The 19,752-nt window shown below is 38.8% G+C and overlaps 1 protein-coding gene across 3 annotated transcripts in view; it reads left to right on the plus strand.

Moving 5' to 3' along the window:
* ANKRD17 (ankyrin repeat domain 17) overlaps positions 1 to 19,752 on the plus strand; it is a 143,185-nt gene that overhangs the window by 102,444 nt on the left and 20,989 nt on the right. For 2 of the 3 annotated variants that reach the window (XM_060781341.2, XM_060781343.2), the window contains exons 16-25: positions 1,896 to 2,044; positions 4,115 to 4,226; positions 4,763 to 4,908; positions 6,766 to 6,908; positions 7,767 to 7,980; positions 8,262 to 8,437; positions 8,723 to 8,885; positions 10,390 to 10,485; positions 14,698 to 14,814; positions 18,662 to 18,833. In XM_060781341.2, the coding sequence (XP_060637324.2) occupies positions 1,896 to 2,044; positions 4,115 to 4,226; positions 4,763 to 4,908; positions 6,766 to 6,908; positions 7,767 to 7,980; positions 8,262 to 8,437; positions 8,723 to 8,885; positions 10,390 to 10,485; positions 14,698 to 14,814; positions 18,662 to 18,833 (1,488 nt within the window). The remainder of the gene's footprint in view (positions 1 to 1,895; positions 2,045 to 4,114; positions 4,227 to 4,762; positions 4,909 to 6,765; positions 6,909 to 7,766; positions 7,981 to 8,261; positions 8,438 to 8,722; positions 8,886 to 10,389; positions 10,486 to 14,697; positions 14,815 to 18,661; positions 18,834 to 19,752) is intronic. The other variant, XM_060781342.2, reaches the window with a different exon arrangement.

Here is a 19,752-nt window from a genome sequence, read left to right on the forward strand (position 1 = left end):
ACACGACTGGACTTAATGTCAGGGGAAAACCTTTACCTATCCTTTACTTTGGATTGAGCTCCATGAATTTATTTTTTTTTTAAATTATTTTGTTAGTATTTTTGGTTGGAGCACTTTTTCAAGTTTCTAAATACATGAGGAATAATGTATTGATCAAATACATCTGAATTATGCTACAAAAAACTGGGAAGAGAATTTGCGCAAGAAATATAAATTTCTTCTTTTTGAAAAAAAAACTAAATAAAAAAACCAATGCACCTCAACGGAATGAGTCTGAAACTATCATAACTGATTCACTAATTCCAGTGCACATATCTTGCACTCTGAGAGAAGGGGGGTTGCTTTCCATCCAGTGCGCTTTTGGCATAGATAGGCTTGATGTGGAATCGATATTTAAATTGGAATGCCTCATAAAATCCCAAAATCAAGGGATTTTTCTTTTATTTTGCTTGAAGGAATAGGCCACAAACTTGTCACAGCATACATAGGATTGTTCAATCTCCGGCAAGTGTCCACTAGGATATATTGGACTATTTACGACTTTGTTTATTTAATGTATTGTCGAAGGCTTTCATGGCCGGAATCACTGGGTTGTTGTAGGTTTTCTGGGCTATATGGCCATGTTCTAGAGGCATTTTCTCCTGGCGTTTCGCCTGCATCTATGGCAAGCATCCTCACTACCTCTGAGGATGCTTGCCATAGATGCAGGCGAAACGTCAGGAGAAAATGCCTCTAGAACATGGCCATATAGCCCGGAAAACCTACAACAACCCTTTGTTTGTTTATTTTTTAAAAATAACTTTTCATCATACAGATTTGATTGATACTTTCTGTTTGTCGTAACAAGCAGAGAAAAGTGGTTGATTTCCCCCCCACTAAAATTAGTTTCGTTCATTTGTGGAGCATGTCTTATACCCCATTTTTTTAGCCCAGATGTTTGCAGAGCAAATTTGTTGGTTTCAGTAGAAGTTTGGCAAACCCTTCCTACATGGATGCTCTACTACTTCTCCACCTCATTTTAGCTGCTCTATCTACTCATTATATGCAATATAACGTACTGTAAAAACTACTTGGCCATCATTAAAGTATACAAGGCATTGCAGACCACAGCTTGCTAATGCAACATTTTTTATTCAGCCTGCGAAAGGCAATTAAGTTCAGGGCTCTTAAATAAGGTACTTATAATGAGAGCTTTTTTTCTTTCCTGAGGTGATGGTGGATCTAGATAAATTCCTAGAATTTGCTCTCCACCCTCTCCTCCTTCCCCATAACTTTTTGTGGTAGAGAAGTATATTGGAGCTCCAGTATAAAATTTAACAAAGTTATATCAATATATCATTATCTGGATATTGGCTTAGATTTTTTGAATACACCTTCCCAAATTAAGGAATTCCTATGAGTTGCATATCCTGATGTACATACCCAGGCAGAGCATGGAGATTTTTTTTTGTCTTATTGTTTGGTGACAGTAGCAATCTTTGTGAAAGTCTGGATAGCTTTTTTGTTCTGACCATCCTGAACAATTTTTTTTGCTACTTAAAGGATCCCAATAGTCTTATGATGATTCCTGTCTCTATTTTATTTCAGAATTTCCGTTTATCAATATATCATATTAAATGTGGCAGTAAATTCCAACAGCAATCAAATTCATATAAACTGAATTGCAAATTGTTTTCATCTGGGTGTAATGTAGCCATCTTCCCATGCAGTTGAATCATTTTAGCTTCATTTTTAACCCCAGAAGGAAGGAGAATGGATACCTCATCTTGGATATAGTTTGTATCCTAACAAACTGTTTCAGATGTTTTTTAGTACAATATTTTACAAAAATGTGAGGACTTTCCTAAACTGCAGCTAACTCTACTTTTAATAAGCACAGTTATTTTCTTCAATAGCAGTGAGTGGAAGAGCATCTGCAGTGTCGAACCCCCCCACCCACAACATTGCAACATCAGTTTCTCAGCCTCAGACGCCAGCACCAAGTCCCATCATTTCTCCTTCAGCCATGCTTCCAGTATACCCTGCCATAGATATTGATGCACAGGTGAGCCCAAAGTCAAACTTCTAACTTCTGTGGAAGATGTTTGGAATTTTTTTAAAGCTGCAGAACAAAAACACTAAGTTTCTGTTTATCTTTGAACTCGAACACATAATTCCTTTGATTTTATGTGATATGTCTTTGGCTTATTACTAGATGTATGTTGGTTTGTAAAATACATGTAGCGCTCTCTCTCTCTCTTTTTCTCTCTCTATATATGATCTTTTAAAAATATGTTTTATTAGTATATCAACAATAGTAAAAGAGAAAAAGAAAGAAAAAAAGGGAGGAGGGGGTTATATGGAAAGTAGGAGAACATTCGTTTTATAGAAAAGTCAGAAAGTAGTGAGAAAATGAAATTGTCATAAATCCAGGCATGTAGCTGGGGGGGGGGGGGGGGCTTGGGGGGCTTCAGCCCCACCCCCCCCCCCGAAATTCTTATGGTGGTCCACGAGAAGGCCTTACTGGTACATTATTTAAACTGTTATGTTTATTCATATCATGATGTGATCACCATGCTCAATATATCCCATATGCATGGGGGTATTGGGGTAACAATACAAAAGGTTTGCTAGGGAAGACCCTCTTTCACTCAGACTCAGCTCCCCCCCCCCCCCCCGAAACAAAATCCTGGCTACGGGCCTGCATAAATCGAGAGTGATGTTGACAAACGTTCAAGAAGAAGGAGAAAGAAATATAACAACAACAACAATAATCTGTCCATTGACTTCCATTCTGTGCTTTGGCTATTATATTTTATCTATACCTTCCTAGTTTTATTAAAGATCTAAACAGAGGAATAGATAGATAGATAGATAGATAGATAGATAGATAGATAGATAGATAGATAGATAGATAGATGGTTCAGAGCACCTCTAAAAGTTATCTTTCTAGTTCTTTTCTTTTTCATACACATCAAACAGTGTCCAGTCCGTCCTCCTTATTGGGCTTCCCGAATTCGACTTCAAAAGAAAGTTAATTTGTCCATGTCTCTGATTTCTCTTAATTTGCTTATCCAATCTTCCCTATCTGGAGTTTTATTTAGTTTCCAAGACTTCACATACAAAATTATTGCCGCCCTGGAGATGTATGTGAATAGAATATCTTTGTTATGAACTAAATTTATGTCAGAGTCTGTAATGCCTAGGAGATAGTATTCTGGTTTTCTTCCAAATGTAATTCCAAGTAGTTTTTGGGACTCCTCGTGTATCACTTTCCAGTATTTTTGGGCTTCTTTACAAGTCCTCCACATGTGGAAAAAACTGCTCTCCTGGTCCTGACATTTCCAACAACTTCTGTTTACACTTTTATACATGTCCTAATTTCCTTATGATCTTTGATGAATGAGGGAGAAAACATAAATCAATTCAGAACATTTTTTAATTCCACAAAAATGGAATGTGTGTCTTGTTAAAGAAATCAGTTTTTAAAGACTTTGCTGTTGATAAAGAACAGCAAGTTCTAAGCAAAGTAATTTCTGGATGCCACAGTGCTAAAGTAAACCAAAGAAGGATTTGGCATTTTTTTCTGCTGTTAGTAATCTTGAAGACAGTGGGCAAGTCGAGGTGAAAAACTAGTAATCATTTTGTGCTGTGAACAGTTGTGGCCCAAGACCTTGCGTTCTTTCGATTTCTTCACATGACTCTTAATTCCTATTTTCAACAAAACATTGTCTCCCATTATATGATTTGAACCAAAACAAGGTTAGAACAGGAAACTGCGACCATACAGCTTCTTCAGTTCCTGATGTATTTATTCACTCTAAGAATAAACCACGGCTTTTCATGTGTATATGGAAAGGAAAACCGGTTGAAAATAGAAATGAACAGTTTTGAACTATCTATTCTTATGTACTCCTGGGCATTTCTGGTGGCTTTGGGGGCAGAAGAAAGCAGCAGAGAATAAGATTTTCCAGTGGAGACCGTGTTGGTTCCACTAATTGGTCATGCCATTCATTATAAACAATTTGAATCTCAAGTATAATGAAGTTTGTAGTTATATATATGACATATATTTTCTTATAGGCTACAAGCAATCTTGATTTGTAATTGAGAATATTAATGATATATTTTCTAGACTGAAAGTAACCATGACACTGCATTGACTCTCGCTTGTGCTGGTGGACATGAAGAGCTGGTACAAACACTTCTGGAAAGAGGCGCAAATATAGAACACAGGGACAAAAAAGGTGTGTGCCTGCTGGTTAAGTATGAGTACTCATTCCAGTTTTCTGTGAGTTGTATATTTATGTACTCTCTGAGCAGTAAATTTAAGGGTGTCTCCCATGGCTGTTTAAAAAAAAAAAGCAAGCAAAAATTTTTAACCAGTAAGTAAATCTGTTCTGTGAAAACTTTCCATGTTTCCTGAGCTGTTAACTATGTACACAAGTTATTATATAACTTCATATCCTGGGTGCTGTAATTAGATTTCTTATCTTTTCTGTTGATAGTAATTTTTGAGACAGAGTTGTTATTTTTAAAAAAACCCAAAAAACAAACATTGTTTTCATGATTCTAGTTATGAGATGCTAATGAGTTGTTTACTGATGTGTAATTACTTAGTATATTATTGTGTTAATTGTTTTTAAATGGTTTGTATGATGCTAGCATTGAATTTTTGCTCCTGTTGTTAACCGCGTTGAGTCGCCTTAGGGCTGAGAAACTGCGGTATACAAATAAAGTAAACAAATAAATAAATAAACATTTAATATTGCCTTTTTTCCAGGGTTTACTCCTCTTATTTTGGCTGCAACCGCTGGTCATGTTGGTGTTGTTGAAATCTTATTGGACAACGGTGCAGATATTGAAGCTCAGTCTGAGAGAACTAAGGACACACCATTATCTTTAGCTTGTTCTGGGGGTAGACAGGAGGTAAGGAATAAGTATGACTTTGGCATAGTAGCTGAAAATAAAACCTTCATCATAAAAGTCGATTTACTGCTTTGATCCTTCATTCTAAAGAAGATACTTGAGAGTTTGATCAGTCTATTTCAAGGAAAAGTCTTTCTGTGGATACAGTCGATGATAGAACTGTGTGGTATCTTAGTTCAATAAAGTAAGCTCCACATTTAGGATTTGAGAATTTAGGATAGTCCTTTTTGTATATATAGGACCAGTTGGAACAGGATGCTAAAATGATACATCACCAGTAGACTTCTAATGCTTAGCAATGGTTTGTTAACTTAATTTAAGATCATGAGCTGTGTTAGATCAAAACAAAGACCTGTTTCAGCAGTGACCAATAAGATGACTATGGGAAACCCACAGTTGGACATGACTACTGTAGGTGTGTGCATCCGTCTTCCCTACTCCATCAGCTAATATTGACATGCATAGTGCTGCTGATGTTGGTTCTGGTGGTATTTTATAACCATAAAAATAGACTTGTACTATTATATAGCATGGACGGTAGGACTAAAAAGAGTCCCAACAAAACCCATGAGAATGCAGAGACATGGCTCAAGATGAAGAAAGATGATGTTTAACAGCTAAAAACTAATGTGTTGCAATCTGTGGTTGCTTGTCAAGGCATATTTTAGGAGATTAAGGGAAAAGTCTGCAGACTAAGGGAAAAGTCTACTGAACTCCATTTGAACAAATGGAATTCAGTATCATTTATTACAGATGGCTGAAGATGTTTAAGTAATATTTATGTTTTGTTGAAGGCTTTCATGGCCGGAATCACTGGGCTGTTGTAGGTTTTTTCGGGCTGTATGGCCATGGTCTAGAGGCATTCTCTCCTGATGTTTTGCCTGCATCTATGGCAAGCATCCTCCATAGAGGAGGTCTGTTGGAACTAGGAAAAGGGGTTTATATATCTGTGGAATGAACAGGGTGAGACAAAGGACTCTTGTCTGCTGGAGCTAGGTGTGAATGTTTCAACTGACCACCTTGATTAGCATACAATGGGCTGACTGTGCCTGGAGCAAACTTTGGTTGAGAGGTAATTAGATGTCCCTGCCTGCTTCCTCTCAACAAAAGTTTGCCCCAGGCACAGTCAGCCCATTGTATGCTAATCGAGGTGGTCAGTTGAAACATTCACACCTAGCTCCAGCAGACAAGAGTCCTTTGTCTCACCCTGGTCATTCCACAGATATATAAACCCTTTTTCCTAGTTCCAACAGACCTCACTACCTCTGAGAATGCTTGCCATAGATGCAGGCGAAACGTCAGGAGAGAATGCCTCCAAACCATGGCCATACAGCCCGAAAAAAACTACAACAACCCAATATTTATGTTATTACTTTATTATTATTATTATTATTATTATTATTATTAGTCATAACTGCTTCCAATAATAATAATAATAATAATAATAATAATAATATAATAATAAAACATCACTCGGGAAAATGAAGCAGTATATAAATAAAGTTTTATTTTATTTTTTAAAGATACCTGTTTTTCAGTCTCCAGGCCAAATCATATTGAGGGTTTTTTTTAGATTTTGCAATATTGTGAGACATCTCTCTGTATGTTATGGATGTTATATTGTTATCATGATAAAACTTGCACTTCATAGCATTATCTGTAACTATGTTACAGATAATATAACATATACAAAATGGTCTGTGTTACCTATGTAGATGTGGGAACAACTATATGAAATGGAAATAAGCATTCCTTTCTAGTCTAACTAACTTGGGGTTAGCATTGGAGGTGCACATGATGTATTTAGGACTAGAAGACAGGCATTTCTTGTAGTAACTTTATATATATATAATTCAGGTTGTGGAGCTTCTCCTAGCTCGAGGTGCAAACAAAGAGCATAGAAATGTTTCTGACTACACACCTCTAAGTTTAGCTGCTTCTGGTGGTTATGTGAACATCATCAAAATACTGCTGAATGCTGGTGCAGAAATCAATTCACGGCAAGTTCTGTTTTTATACTTCTGCTGTATTATTTCTATATCCTAAAGAAAGCTGCTTGTTCATTCAGCTAAAATAGTTGGGGTGTGATGTATCTTTTCTTGCTATTGCCAACCAACTTTCCCCCTTATAGTTTGTGATTGTTTTGGCGTTAGAATGTATGAGCCAGTTGTTTCAGGCTCAAGTCCTTTCTCTGAAATTTACATTTATTCCTCCCTTGACATAATACCTCAGTTCTAAACATGTGGTTGTTGGGGGAAGGTGGGGGGTTAACAATGAATATGCCAAATAATCTCTTACCCTAATAAACACATTCACCTTTTGCCTAATTAAAAAACATTCTTTGGTAAGAGGTTGGTCACTGTCTGCTTTCTATATGGCCAATGAGTTTGTGTCCCAGTTTTCTTAGGAATGCATAACGTAAGATTCTTAAATGATCAGTTGCTTAAAATTGAATGCATGACAGATATTGACATTTACTAATTTCTTGGATTTTATTCTATTTGATCCTTCAGAAATTTAACTTTATTTTTTTAATACTGTTGTTTGTTACTTTTCAAATTCTCCCTTTGTATAATTGCCAGTGCAGGCATATAGTCTCTGAATCCACCATCATTTGGTCTGTTGGTAGATAAGATGGTTGCACTCATAGGCTCATATTTGACATTCACTCCCCCCCCCCCCCCCCCGGGCCGCCTAAGAAGGCAAAGCAAACACACTTTGAGCAAATCTTGCCAAGAAAAACTTGATAGAGTTGCCTTAAGGTTGCCATAAATTGAAAACTATTTGGAGGCACACAACAAAAAGTGGGGGTAATTAATTACAAAATTAATATGTAGTGCATGTTTATTTGTTTTCAGAACTGGGAGCAAGCTGGGTATTTCTCCATTAATGTTGGCGGCCATGAATGGCCATACAGCTGCTGTCAAGCTGCTCTTGGATATGGGTTCGGATATTAATGCACAAATAGAGACTAATAGGAATACTGCCTTGACGCTGGCCTGCTTCCAAGGAAGAACGGAAGTGGTTAGCCTTCTTCTTGATAGAAAGGCGAATGTTGAGCACAGAGCTAAGGTGAGGAATCTTCCTCTTACCTTTATTTGTACTTTTTACACTTTTGAAATTCCCCAGAGTGCTTTTGAACACAACTGGTCTTAAGAATTTGATGAGTTCAGATTTGGGGTGTGATGTATCTTTTGGGATGTTTGGAATGGAGTCAGAGATACTTATTTGTTCTTTTCTTTTCTTTCCTTTTTATGTTTACAATGGGACTGTTTTCTGAGCTGATGGGACAGCAATACACTGAACCTCATATTTCAACTGAGAAAGCGTCTTTAATGTTGTTCTTTTTCTAGACTGGCCTGACACCATTAATGGAAGCTGCCTCTGGTGGATATGCTGAAGTAGGCAGGGTTCTTCTAGACAAAGGTGCTGATGTGAATGCCCCTCCAGTTCCTTCGTCAAGAGACACAGCTTTAACCATTGCAGCAGACAAAGGCCACTACAAATTCTGTGAGCTTCTTATTAGCAGGTAACATATATGTGCTTCTTTACAAAATACAGTTTCATATTTCTGCAAAGGGTTTGGGTTACACATTTCTTAGCAGAATAAACTGCTAAGAGAGAAGGAAAGCTGCTAATGTCATCCTTTTGTCCTTCAATTAAAATCATTCCTTACATCTAGAATATTTATTTATTTAATTTATAACCCACCCTTCTCTGGAGAATGGATTTTGACAGATTTTTAGCTTCTGAGAATCGATAGCATCTTAACGTATGTGTCCATTTCTTTGATCAAGCTTGTTTCCTTTTGTAGAGGAGCTCACATTGATGTTCGTAATAAAAAAGGAAATACTCCATTATGGCTTGCTGCAAATGGCGGTCATTTAGATGTTGTCCAGTTGCTGGTACAAGCAGGAGCAGATGTCGACGCGGCCGATAACAGAAAAATAACACCACTCATGGCAGCCTTTAGAAAGGTAGAATGGAAACTTGGTTCATCTCTTTTCTTATTTCTGAAAATTCATGGTTGCTTGAGTTACAGAGAACTAATTTGTTGATCTTTTGCTAGTGTCGTGTGGCGGAACTTGTTTGATTCAAAATTTTAAAAGTATACAGGATAAGAAAAATGGAGGAAGGTCGCTAAATGAAATCAGTAGTTGTTTTCTTAATCAGATCCAATTCTGTTTTGCAATAATTGACTACTTTGATCTGTTTATGTCTTCATATTAAAATCTTTGTCTATAAAATCAGAAGAATCATCATAAATAAAGACATTTTAAATTCCAAGTAGACTTACTATGTATTTTCATTCCAGACTATTCAGAAATAAATTCCATGAGGTTTAGTAGGGCTTAATGGCATGTAACTAATTATAGAATTACAGTCCTGAAGAAGTACATGGTTTTGATGTATTGCAACAAAATTATGCTTCAAACAAACAGAACAAAGAATGTTTGCCATTTCCTAGGCTTCCATGTTAATAACTCATGAGACCAGTGAGACTAATTGAGCAGATATGCAATTAAATCATTCCTCATCCTCGGATCCTCCTCCCCGATAGTTTACATTGTCCTATCTCCCAGTGTTTTAAAATTTTATCTTTGAATTTTGCCCTGCCCAGTGAAATCTTTCGTGTTTTAATGTTTGATTTTATATTGTGTTGCTTATTATATTGGTTGTGCATTTTATGTATTTTACTTTCTGATTTTGTTATGCTTTTGTGTTATATTGTGTGTACAGTACTGATGGGCATGGCTTCATGTAAGTCACACCGAGTCCCCCTGGGGGAGATGGAGCGGGGTATAAATAAAGTATTATTATTATTATTATTATTATTATTATTATTATTTTATATGATTTTATTCTAACTTTGTGATATTGTTCCCCACATGAAGCCCATGTAAGAATGTTATGTTACAGATTTAAATAATGTAAAATATCGTTATATTCATAGATACTTGTCTTCTAGAGGCAACATAATGATAATATAATGATTGGACAGTTCAGATTCTAGGGACCAGTGTTTTTTGTAGTAAAACACCTGCTTTACAGACAGGAAATTCCAAGTGCAATCCTAGACATACTTTTTGGACTGCAAAAAAATGCTTTCACAAGCACTCAGCAAATGGACTATCAGTGTAAGACAGTGTAAGTGTGGAAACTGGCTTCACTACTAACAGTTAATTCTGCATTGAGTTATGAAATCACCAAATCGAGTGAAAATCTTTGGGCTCACTCAGTTTCCCACAGAATGACTTACCCAAAAAGGATAACAGTGGATCTTCCCCAGATGTACAGATCTGCTTTATTGACATGCTTCTGTACTAATTGGGGATCTTTGGGGAAATCAGCATTGCAGCTGATTGACTAGGAGGTCCTTTTGGTCAATTTACTTATAGGTCTGGTACTTATCATGGATGAATATAAATGTGCAATCTGTCTTCATTTGAAAGGGACTAATGCTGGAAACTTAATTCTTAGGGTCATGTGAAGGTTGTACGCTATCTTGTAAAAGAGGTAAATCAATTCCCATCAGATTCAGAATGTATGAGATATATAGCAACAGTTACTGACAAGGTAAGAATCATTTGGTTCCTCATTCTTTAGTAAAGGTTCAGAGAACCCATGTTTTATTGTACATTTATGAAATCTCTATAGCTGTTTATTAAAATCCTGCAGTTCTCAACTTTAAATAGGTTAGGTGTTACTAGTTCATTGACAGTGGCTTCAAATGAATATCAAAAACAGAACAGTTGAGTTGCATTTGCAGCTCATCATTATTTTTAAACCAATTAAAACCTTTTTTAAAAAACACATCTTAAATCCTGTTGAGTTATATCAGGGGTCCTCAAACTTTTTAAACAGAAGGCCAGGTCACAGTCCCTCAAACTGTTGGAGGGCCGGATTATAATTTGAAGAAGAAGAAAAAATGAATTCCTATGCACACTGCACATTTGTAGTGCAAAAAAATTATTTATTTATTATTTATTAACTACATTTTTATACCTCTTTTCTCACCCCTGGGTGGGACTCAAAGCAGTTTACAACATAGCAAATTCAATGCCTCACATATATATAAAAATATCACATATCTAAATCAATAGCATATAACTGCAGATAAAAACTGTTAAAACTATAAAAACATCAAACATAAACATAAGCATGAAACATATTATTGCTGCAATTAACAATGTCTCTCCCCCCTCCCTCCCCAACTCTCTCTCCATAGCGTTTCAGCCCTTCTTTTTATACCCTCCCTGCTCCCCCCACATCCCAACAGACACAAACTTATTTAGGTACAGATTGAGTACAAAATGGGGAGGGTAAAAAAAATCCTGGGCCTTCTTGGGGTAAATGTGATATGAGGTCCTTGGGGCGGGTGCTGGGAGCGTCTTATCTGTTGATGGTAGTAGGCTACTGATCAGTTTCGTAGAAGTCCGGAGGAACATAAAGTTTATCAGTTGTGATGTCATAAGTTAGGTGCGAGCTATCACTTGCCAGTAGACTGAGGATGGGGAAGGGTAACGAAGTGCAGCTGCCCATGGGGAGAGTTGGTGTGTAGAGTTGGTGCACTCTGGAGGATCTGAAGTCTCCTGGCCTCCTTTTCACCTCCTTGCTGGCTGTTGGAGGGAGGGGGCAGTGAGGTGTATGAAGAACATTTTTCAAATATACACTTATTAGTATTTTAATGGGAAGTGTGGGCCTGCTTTTGGATGATGAGATAGGATTGCTGTTGTTGTTATGTGCTTTCAAGTTGTTTCAGACAGGTTGACCCTGAGCGAAGGCCGGGTAAATGACCTTGGAGGACTGTATCCGGCCCCCAGGCCTTAGTTTGAGGACCTCTGTGTTATATCTTGAAGCCTTTGATCACAATACTTTCCCACCTCCTTCCCAAGTCCAGTATAACCCCTCCTAAAAGTATAACCCCCCTCAACACTCTAATGTAGAAACTTCGCCTTATGTGCTGTCTTGTTTGTTTTTCCCGTTGCCACACACACATTTCCCCTTACACAATGAACCTACAATTATTAGCAGTTTATCATCTACTAATACCAGATGTCTTGGAATCCAGTTTATGGATGTTTGAACTCCTACCTGCTACATTTGGAATCATAAAGAGCTCACATCATCTATATATATAAATTTGTTAGGGGCATCCAACGAGGAAACAAAACTCAAAAACCCCCCAACGAAACTCAACCAAAATTCCCATGCCCATAACACAACCCACAAGGTACAAACATATCTACTCAAAATGAAAAACAACACAACAACACACTCACAAAATGACAAAACAACAAAACTAAAAAAAACCCCAATGAAACTTAACCAAAATCCCCGTGCCCATAACACAACCCACAAGGTACAAACATATCTACTCAAAATGAAAAACAACACAACAACACACTCACAAAACGGCAAAACAACAAAACTCAAAAATCCCCCAACGAAACTTAACTAAAATCCCCGTGCCCATAACACAACCCACAAGGTACAAACATATCTACTCAAAATGAAAAACAACACAACAACACACTCACAAAACGGCAAAACAACTGAGCATGCGCATTGGCGCCCAGCTGCAAGTTCCCTGGCGCGCACACATGGCCTTCCGGCCAACGTTCCCTCTGCGGAAACCATGCCCACTCCAGGCCCCGCCACGCCACTTCCCGCACACACATCCCCTGCCGCACACACACACGCAACCCCACGCTCCATCACTCCCCCCGCCGCCGCAAACACACACGCAACCCCACTCCCCCCGCCGCCGCACACACACACGCAACCCCACGCTCCATTACTCCCCCCGCTGCCGCACACACACATGCAACCCCACGCTCCATCACTCCCCTGCCCCAATCTTACCTCCTTTTACTTCACGCCACCTCCAAACCCCACCCTGCCCCTTCCCGCCCTGTCAAAATCTAGGAAAGACAGGAAGGAAGGAAAGAAGGAAGAAAGAGAAAGGGAGGTAAAGAAAAAGGGGGAAGGAAGGAAAGTTAGAGGAAGAAGAAAAGGAAAGAAAAGGAAAGATGGAAGGAAAGAAAAGAGAGACAGCAGAAGAGAAAGAAAAAGGGGGAAGGAAGGAAAGAGATAGAGAAAGAAGAGGAGAAGATAAGATGGGAAGGAAGGAAGGAAGGAAGGAAGGAAGGAAGGAGGGAGGGAGGGAGGGAGGGAGGGAGGGAAAGAAGGAGAGAAAGAGGGAAGATTGGCCACAGCAACACGTGGCGGGTAAAGGTTGTTATTTCTATTATTATTATTATGCTATTGTTCCTCTGAGACCCTTTTAGGGGGAATGGGAGAGGTGTCAGGTCCCGGAGGCAATGCATTGCATTATTGTTATTGTTATGATGGTGGTGAAATAAAAGGAAATAAAAAGTGAAAGAAGAAAGCAAACAGGGAGGGAAGAAAGGCAAAGGAAGAAAGGGGGAGGGAATGAAGGAAAGAGAGAAGGATGAAACCAAGTAGTGAAAGAAGGAAAGAAAGAAAGAGGTAGAGAAGGAAGAAAAGAGAGAAAGGGGGAGGAAAAGGGGGAAGGAATAGGTAGGGACCTCTCTTTCATAATAGTCCAGATATCTACCTCAACTTTGATAAGTTTTACTATAGGCCACAGCAACGCGTGGCAGGGCACAGCTAGTTCTATATAATTTCATTGAAGGGTGCTTAAGTCTGTTACTTGTTCAATTGGTTGTGTTAATGTACTATTCAAAGCCATATTAATCTGTTTCAGCATTAAAGGATACATGATACATTTCAAATTAATGGAGAAAGCAAAATTTGCAATATAATGTTTCATGGACACCATGTCACTTAATCAGGTGTATAGAGTCAAGCTTCTTTGAGGACACACACACATATGTATATACACACATCCAGATGAGGAGTACTGTAATAGAAATGCAAGATATGTGGGTGTGGTGATGGAGTAACAATATATTGTCAAAGGCTTTCATGGCCGGAATCACTGGGTTGTTGTAGGGTTTTTTGAGCTATGTGGCCATGTTCTAGAGGCATTCTCTCCAGACGTTTCGCCTGCATCTATGGCAAGCATCCTCAGAGGTAGTGAGGTCAGTTGGAACTAGGAAAAACTGGGTTTATGTATCTGTGGAATGACCAGGGTGGGACAAAGAACTCTTGTCTGCTGGAGCTAGGTGTGAATGTTTCAACTGACCACCTTGTTTGATTGTTTGTCCCACCCTGGTCATTCCACAGATATATAAACCCAATTTTTTGTAGTTCCAACAGACCTCACTACCTCTGAGGATGCTTGCCATAGATGCAGGCGAAACGTCAGGAGAGAATGCCTCTAGAACATGGCCATATAGCCCGAAAAAAACTACAACAACCCGGAGTAACAATAGTTCTATCTCAGTGATGGTTGAACATATGAACAGAGAAAAAAGTTCTGTGTCTCATGCATCAGTACAGGTTGAAGTCCACTAAAAGTGTTGTAATAAAGCACACATGTGAATCTTACTTTGTAGCTCCAATGTTAACTAGAATTTTCATATGTGCAGTATGCTCAGAAATGGGTTCTTAGCCCATCACACATGTTGAAACACTATTTGTCATCATAGCTATTAAAAGTACCTTCATCGTTGAGATTGAACTTGTGACTCCATCATAACACACAGAGGCATCACTCAATGAAGTGGACTGGAGTCCACAAAACCTTATAGTAAAACTGTCTTTCTCTCAATGTCAAAAGAGCCAAGTGATACATTTAAATCTTTGATTATAGTCATGTTCATTCAAAAATATGATTTCTAAAACATTTTGTTATTTTAGGAAATGTTGAAGAAGTGCCATCTTTGTATAGAATCAATTGTTCAAGCCAAAGACAGACAGGCTGCTGAAGCAAATAAAAATGCAAGCATTCTTTTAGAGGAGTTGGATTTAGAGAAGGTAAGAAATAACTTTTTGATAAAAAATTATGTCTGGGTTAAAAATGAAAATTATAGAAGCCTTGGGTTAAGAAATCATGTAATCATTATCCGAAAAGTATCTCCTATGGCATGGCCCTTTTGCTTTTAACAAAGGTGTCTCTTGGTTCATCAATATTGAACAACTATTGGCCAATCTCAAATCTCCCCTTTTTGGGCAAGGTTCTGGAGCAAGTGGTTGCTTCTCAGCTCCAGGGATTCCTGTATGAAACCGATTTTCTGGACCCATCTCAGTCTGGTTTCAGGCCTGGTCATGGCACCGAGATGACTTTGGTTACCTTAGTGGATGACCTCCGCAGAGAACTTGACAGAGGGAGTGTGACCTTGTTGGTTCTTTTTGACATCTCAGTGGCTTTCGATACCAACGATCATGGTATCCTTCTGGGATGGCTCTCCGGAATGGGTCTTGGGGGTACTTCATTGCAGTGGCTCCATTCCTTTCTGGAGGGCCTCACCCAGTTGGTGAAGTTGGGGGATACCTGCTCGGACCCCTGGTCTTTGACCTGTGGGGTTCTGCAAGGTTCTATTATTTCCCCCATGGATTTTAATATCTACATGAAACCACTGGGCGAGGCCATCCATTGTCATCTCTACGCAGATGACACACAACTCTACCAAAATCCAAGGAAGCCTCTCGGGTCCTGGACCAGTGCCTGACTGCTGTGATGGGCTGGATGAGGGCCAACAGGTTGAAATTGAATCCTGACAAGACAGAGGACCTCCAGGTCAGTCGTTCTGTATTTGACAGGGTTACACGCCCCTTGAAGACACAGATCTGCAGTTTGGGGGTCCTCCTGGACTCGGCGCTGACGCTTGATGCTCAGGTGTTGGCGGTGACCGGGAGTGCCTTTGCACAGTTAAAAACTTGTGCGCCAGCTGCGACCGTACCTCGAGAAGTCTGACTTGACCATGGTGGTCCACGCCTTAGTTACCTCAAGATTGGACTACTGTAATGCACTCTACGTAGGACTGCCCTTGAAGAAGGTTCAGAAACTACATCTGGTGCAAAGGTTGGCAGCCAAATTGTTAATTGGAGCAAGTTACAGGGAGTGGTCAACCCCCCTGTTTAAACAGCTCCACTGGCTACCGATAAGTTTCCAGTTCCAATTCAAGGTGCAGGTTATAACTTATAAAGCTCTAAATGGTTCAGGACCTGCCTATCTTTGTGACTGCATCCTCCCCTATGAGCCCACGCACTCCTTAAGATCTTCCGGGAATGCTCTTCTCTCGCTCCCGCCCCAGTCTCAGGCACGGCTGGTGAGGACGAGAGAAAGGGCATTCTCAGTGGTGGCCCCTCATCTCTGGAACCCCCTCCCCAGGGAGATTAGGCTAGCACCCTCCTTACCCACATTCCATAAGGAATTAAAGACATGGATGTTTCGTTGTGCATTCGATTGATGACTCCTGCGACAGATGATCTGAATCACGACATGAATCATGACCTGAATCCAAATTCCTGTATTTCATTACTACATTTTTAAGTTAAGCTGAACTGATCCTGTTTAGTTGCTCTATTTCTATGCTATTATTCCTATGTCGCTATACGTTTCTATCCACTTTATTGACCACCCTATCCTTTAATGAGATTCCTATATTGGCCCCCTCCCTCCCCTCCAAAAATGAGTCTGTTGTTGCTTTTGATGCCTGTTTATTATTGTTTATGCTGTTTTTATGCTACTTCAACATGTTATTGTTCTGTTTTTTATTGTATGTTGCCTTGGGCTTGTTGGCCCTATGTCAGCCGCCCCAAGTCCCTTCGGGGAGATGGAGGCGGGGTAGAAAAATAAAGTTGTTCTTCTTCTTCTTCTTCAAAGGACCTTCTGGTGAATAGCATAGGCATAACCATAATTGGAGTGCCAGTGTTGGTATTGAGTGAAAAAATTGTTTCCTGAAACAGGATCCAATTCACAGCTAACATCTTCATCTTAGAAGAATCTGCTTTTGACCAAAGGATTTCCTCCACAATCTTTTAGAATTAGCACTCACTGGCTACCAAGGTATTTCAGAAAGGAGGATTTATGCTCTTCTTAGGAGTATACTGTTTTTTTAATATGACATTTCCATGGATGGCTTCTTGTTTGAAACAGAAACAAAATTCTTACCCAATGAATGTTCTATTTTTTTTTTTGATAGATCAGAAGCCACTTCTTGTTCTGAGTAGTTGTTAAAACCCTGGACTCTCAGTAAAGTTGTGACTAAGCTAGCTGCTGCTGCCTCTCTGGTTTAGGGCCAAGTTCTTTCCTTAGGACCAGTGTTATGGCCTAGGCAGCAGCATGGAAAAATACTTGGTTGTGCTACCAGGAAATTGGTTTGTATTGCTAATTCTGTCTAGCCAGGGTTTGTTTCAGTAACTCCAAACAGTTTGGATAAGCACTGAATCTCATACAAATGGAAACAAACAAAAACCCAGACAAAGCATTGGTGAGCATGAAGGAGAACAACTAATTTCCAGTAAGCTCTGTTTATTTTGTGACCAAGGGGCTTAGTATACTTTGAGATGAAGCAGCTACCCAAATTGTTATATTTAACCAGACATCCAAATATGGAACATTTCAGAACATAATTTCAAGTGTAGTTTTCTCTTAGACTGATATTGCTTTTTGTCATACTTGTTTTCTGTAGCTGTTAAATTAGGACACTTATTCTGCCTCCATTTGAGATGAACTGCTTTTTAAGAACTGTCCGACTCCAAATAACTGGATAATGTGAACATTGATTTTCTGTTATCACTAATTTTAGAGTGGCGCATTCTTTGCACCCTGATGAAAATACATACCTATTAGAGCAGGACAAAACCAGTCAGCATTTTGCATTATGAGAACGTCTGCAAATTTCCAATTTCAGGCTTAGACATTTTAAGACCAATTTTCCTTTCCAATTTGCTTCTGTACTTTTGTTTCATAGTTGGATATTTTCCATCATTGATGTTCCCATGACTGTATTTATCTTGGGAAAGGAACTTTCCTAGGCTTCATCTAGAAGCTATTAGACACCAAGCCCTTTGGAAATGTTTAAAAAAGGATTGTGCTTCCTACCAAGAGGAAATGCCCCTGAAATTACTAAGAAAGGGAATGCATAATAATTTGTCATTTCTGTTTTAAATCACTTGTTTTTCAAGTTGCCAAAGGCAACACATATGCAGAGAGATCTGCAAAGAAACCCAATTCTGAACTTCCCCCTCCTGTAGTCCTACTGAATAAGAAAATATTTAGCAAATCACATAAGATATGTGAGCCAATAGATCACACCTCTTTTCTGGTAGGCAGTGTTGCCTAAAATATATTAATCTAAATAGTCTTAGAAAATAATAATAATAATAATAACTTTATTTTCATATCCCGACTCCCATCTCCCCAAAGGAACTCGGGACGGCTTACATGAGGCCAAGCCCAATAACAAAGTTAAAGCATAGCACATCAAAGTGCATCAACAGCAATTTAAAACAACATAAACAACATTAAATGAAATATAAAACTGGCGTCAAAACCAACAGCAATAACATGATAATAATATTATAATAATAAACTTTATTTGTACCCCGCTACCATCTCCCCAAGGGACTCGGTGCGGCTTACATGATGCCGAGGCCAAAGTACATCAAATAAACATCAATAACACAACATCAATAAACAATCAATAAAATACAAATCATATAAATCACACAACAAAAACACTGAATGTTCATATAATCAGTAACTTGGATTGATTATTCTTAGTTTAATGAAAGGCCCAGTCAGGAACGGACTTACCTATAAAAGTTGCTGTTTCGTAGCCACTTTTGATTGTCTTTTATTGATCTTAACTTGCAGCTACGGGAAGAAAGTAGAAGGCTGGCTCTTGCTGCAAAAAGAGAGAAAAGAAAGGAGAAGAGAAGAAAGAAAAAGGAAGAACAGAGGAGGAAGCTGGAAGAAATAGAGGCAAAAAATAAAGAAAATTTTGAACTACAAGCTGCTCAAGAAAAGGAAAAACTGAAAGCTGAAGGTAAGAATTAGGCTTGTATGCTGTAGACTAATGTATTGTCGAAGGCTTTCATGGCCGGAATCACTGGGTTGTTGTAGGTTTTTTGGGTTGTATGGCCATAGGAGAGAATGCTTCTAGAACATGGCCATACAACCTGAAAAACCTACAACAACCCAGACTCAGAGTGAGTTGCAGGGCACAAACATTTCTAGTCTTCCATCCTCAGCAACTGTGTTTTGCTCTTAAACAAAATTATCTTTAAACTGGTCATTAATCACCTTTTATGCCTGTTCTGCTGTTCATGGATGCCGACTAAGACATTCCAAAAAAAGGTTCAGTTTACCTTTCCTGTTGTCAGGAGGCATACAGTTTTGCATTGGCTAGAACAGAATCTGCTCTTTCTCCTCTCAGGCTTCAAAGGATTGTTTACTATGAACATTGTTTCTGCAACCCAACACTAAAACTTGGCGTATTTTTAGATCTTTTTCACTATTCTCCCAGGGCTGATACTGCTAAAAATCTTAGCTAGACAGAGTACAAAGAGGAAATGGAAGACTAGGTAGACATTAAAAACATTGTAAAAATAAGCTTCTTTCATAGAGGCTTTGTTAACTGAGGTATTCTTGCAAAGTAAATGTCATAACTAATGAAATTAGCAATTTGCCTTTCTCAGTTCCAAATAGTTATTGAGATTTCCAGAAGGAACAACAGCCATTATTACAAAACTAGCCGTCCCCTGCCACGTGTTGCTGTGGCCCACATGGGGGTTCTGTGTGGTTTGGCCCAATTCTATCATTGGTGGGGTTCGGAATGCTCTGTGATTGTAGGTGAACTATAAATCCCAGCAACTACAACTCCCAAATGTCAAGATTCTATTTTCCCCAAACTCCACCAGTGTTCACATTTGGGCATATTGAGTATTCGTGTAGAGTTTGGTCCA

The sequence above is a fragment of the Anolis sagrei genome, chromosome 6 (genome assembly GCF_037176765.1).
Source record: "Anolis sagrei isolate rAnoSag1 chromosome 6, rAnoSag1.mat, whole genome shotgun sequence".
NCBI classification, from domain to species: domain Eukaryota; kingdom Metazoa; phylum Chordata; class Lepidosauria; order Squamata; family Dactyloidae; genus Anolis; species Anolis sagrei.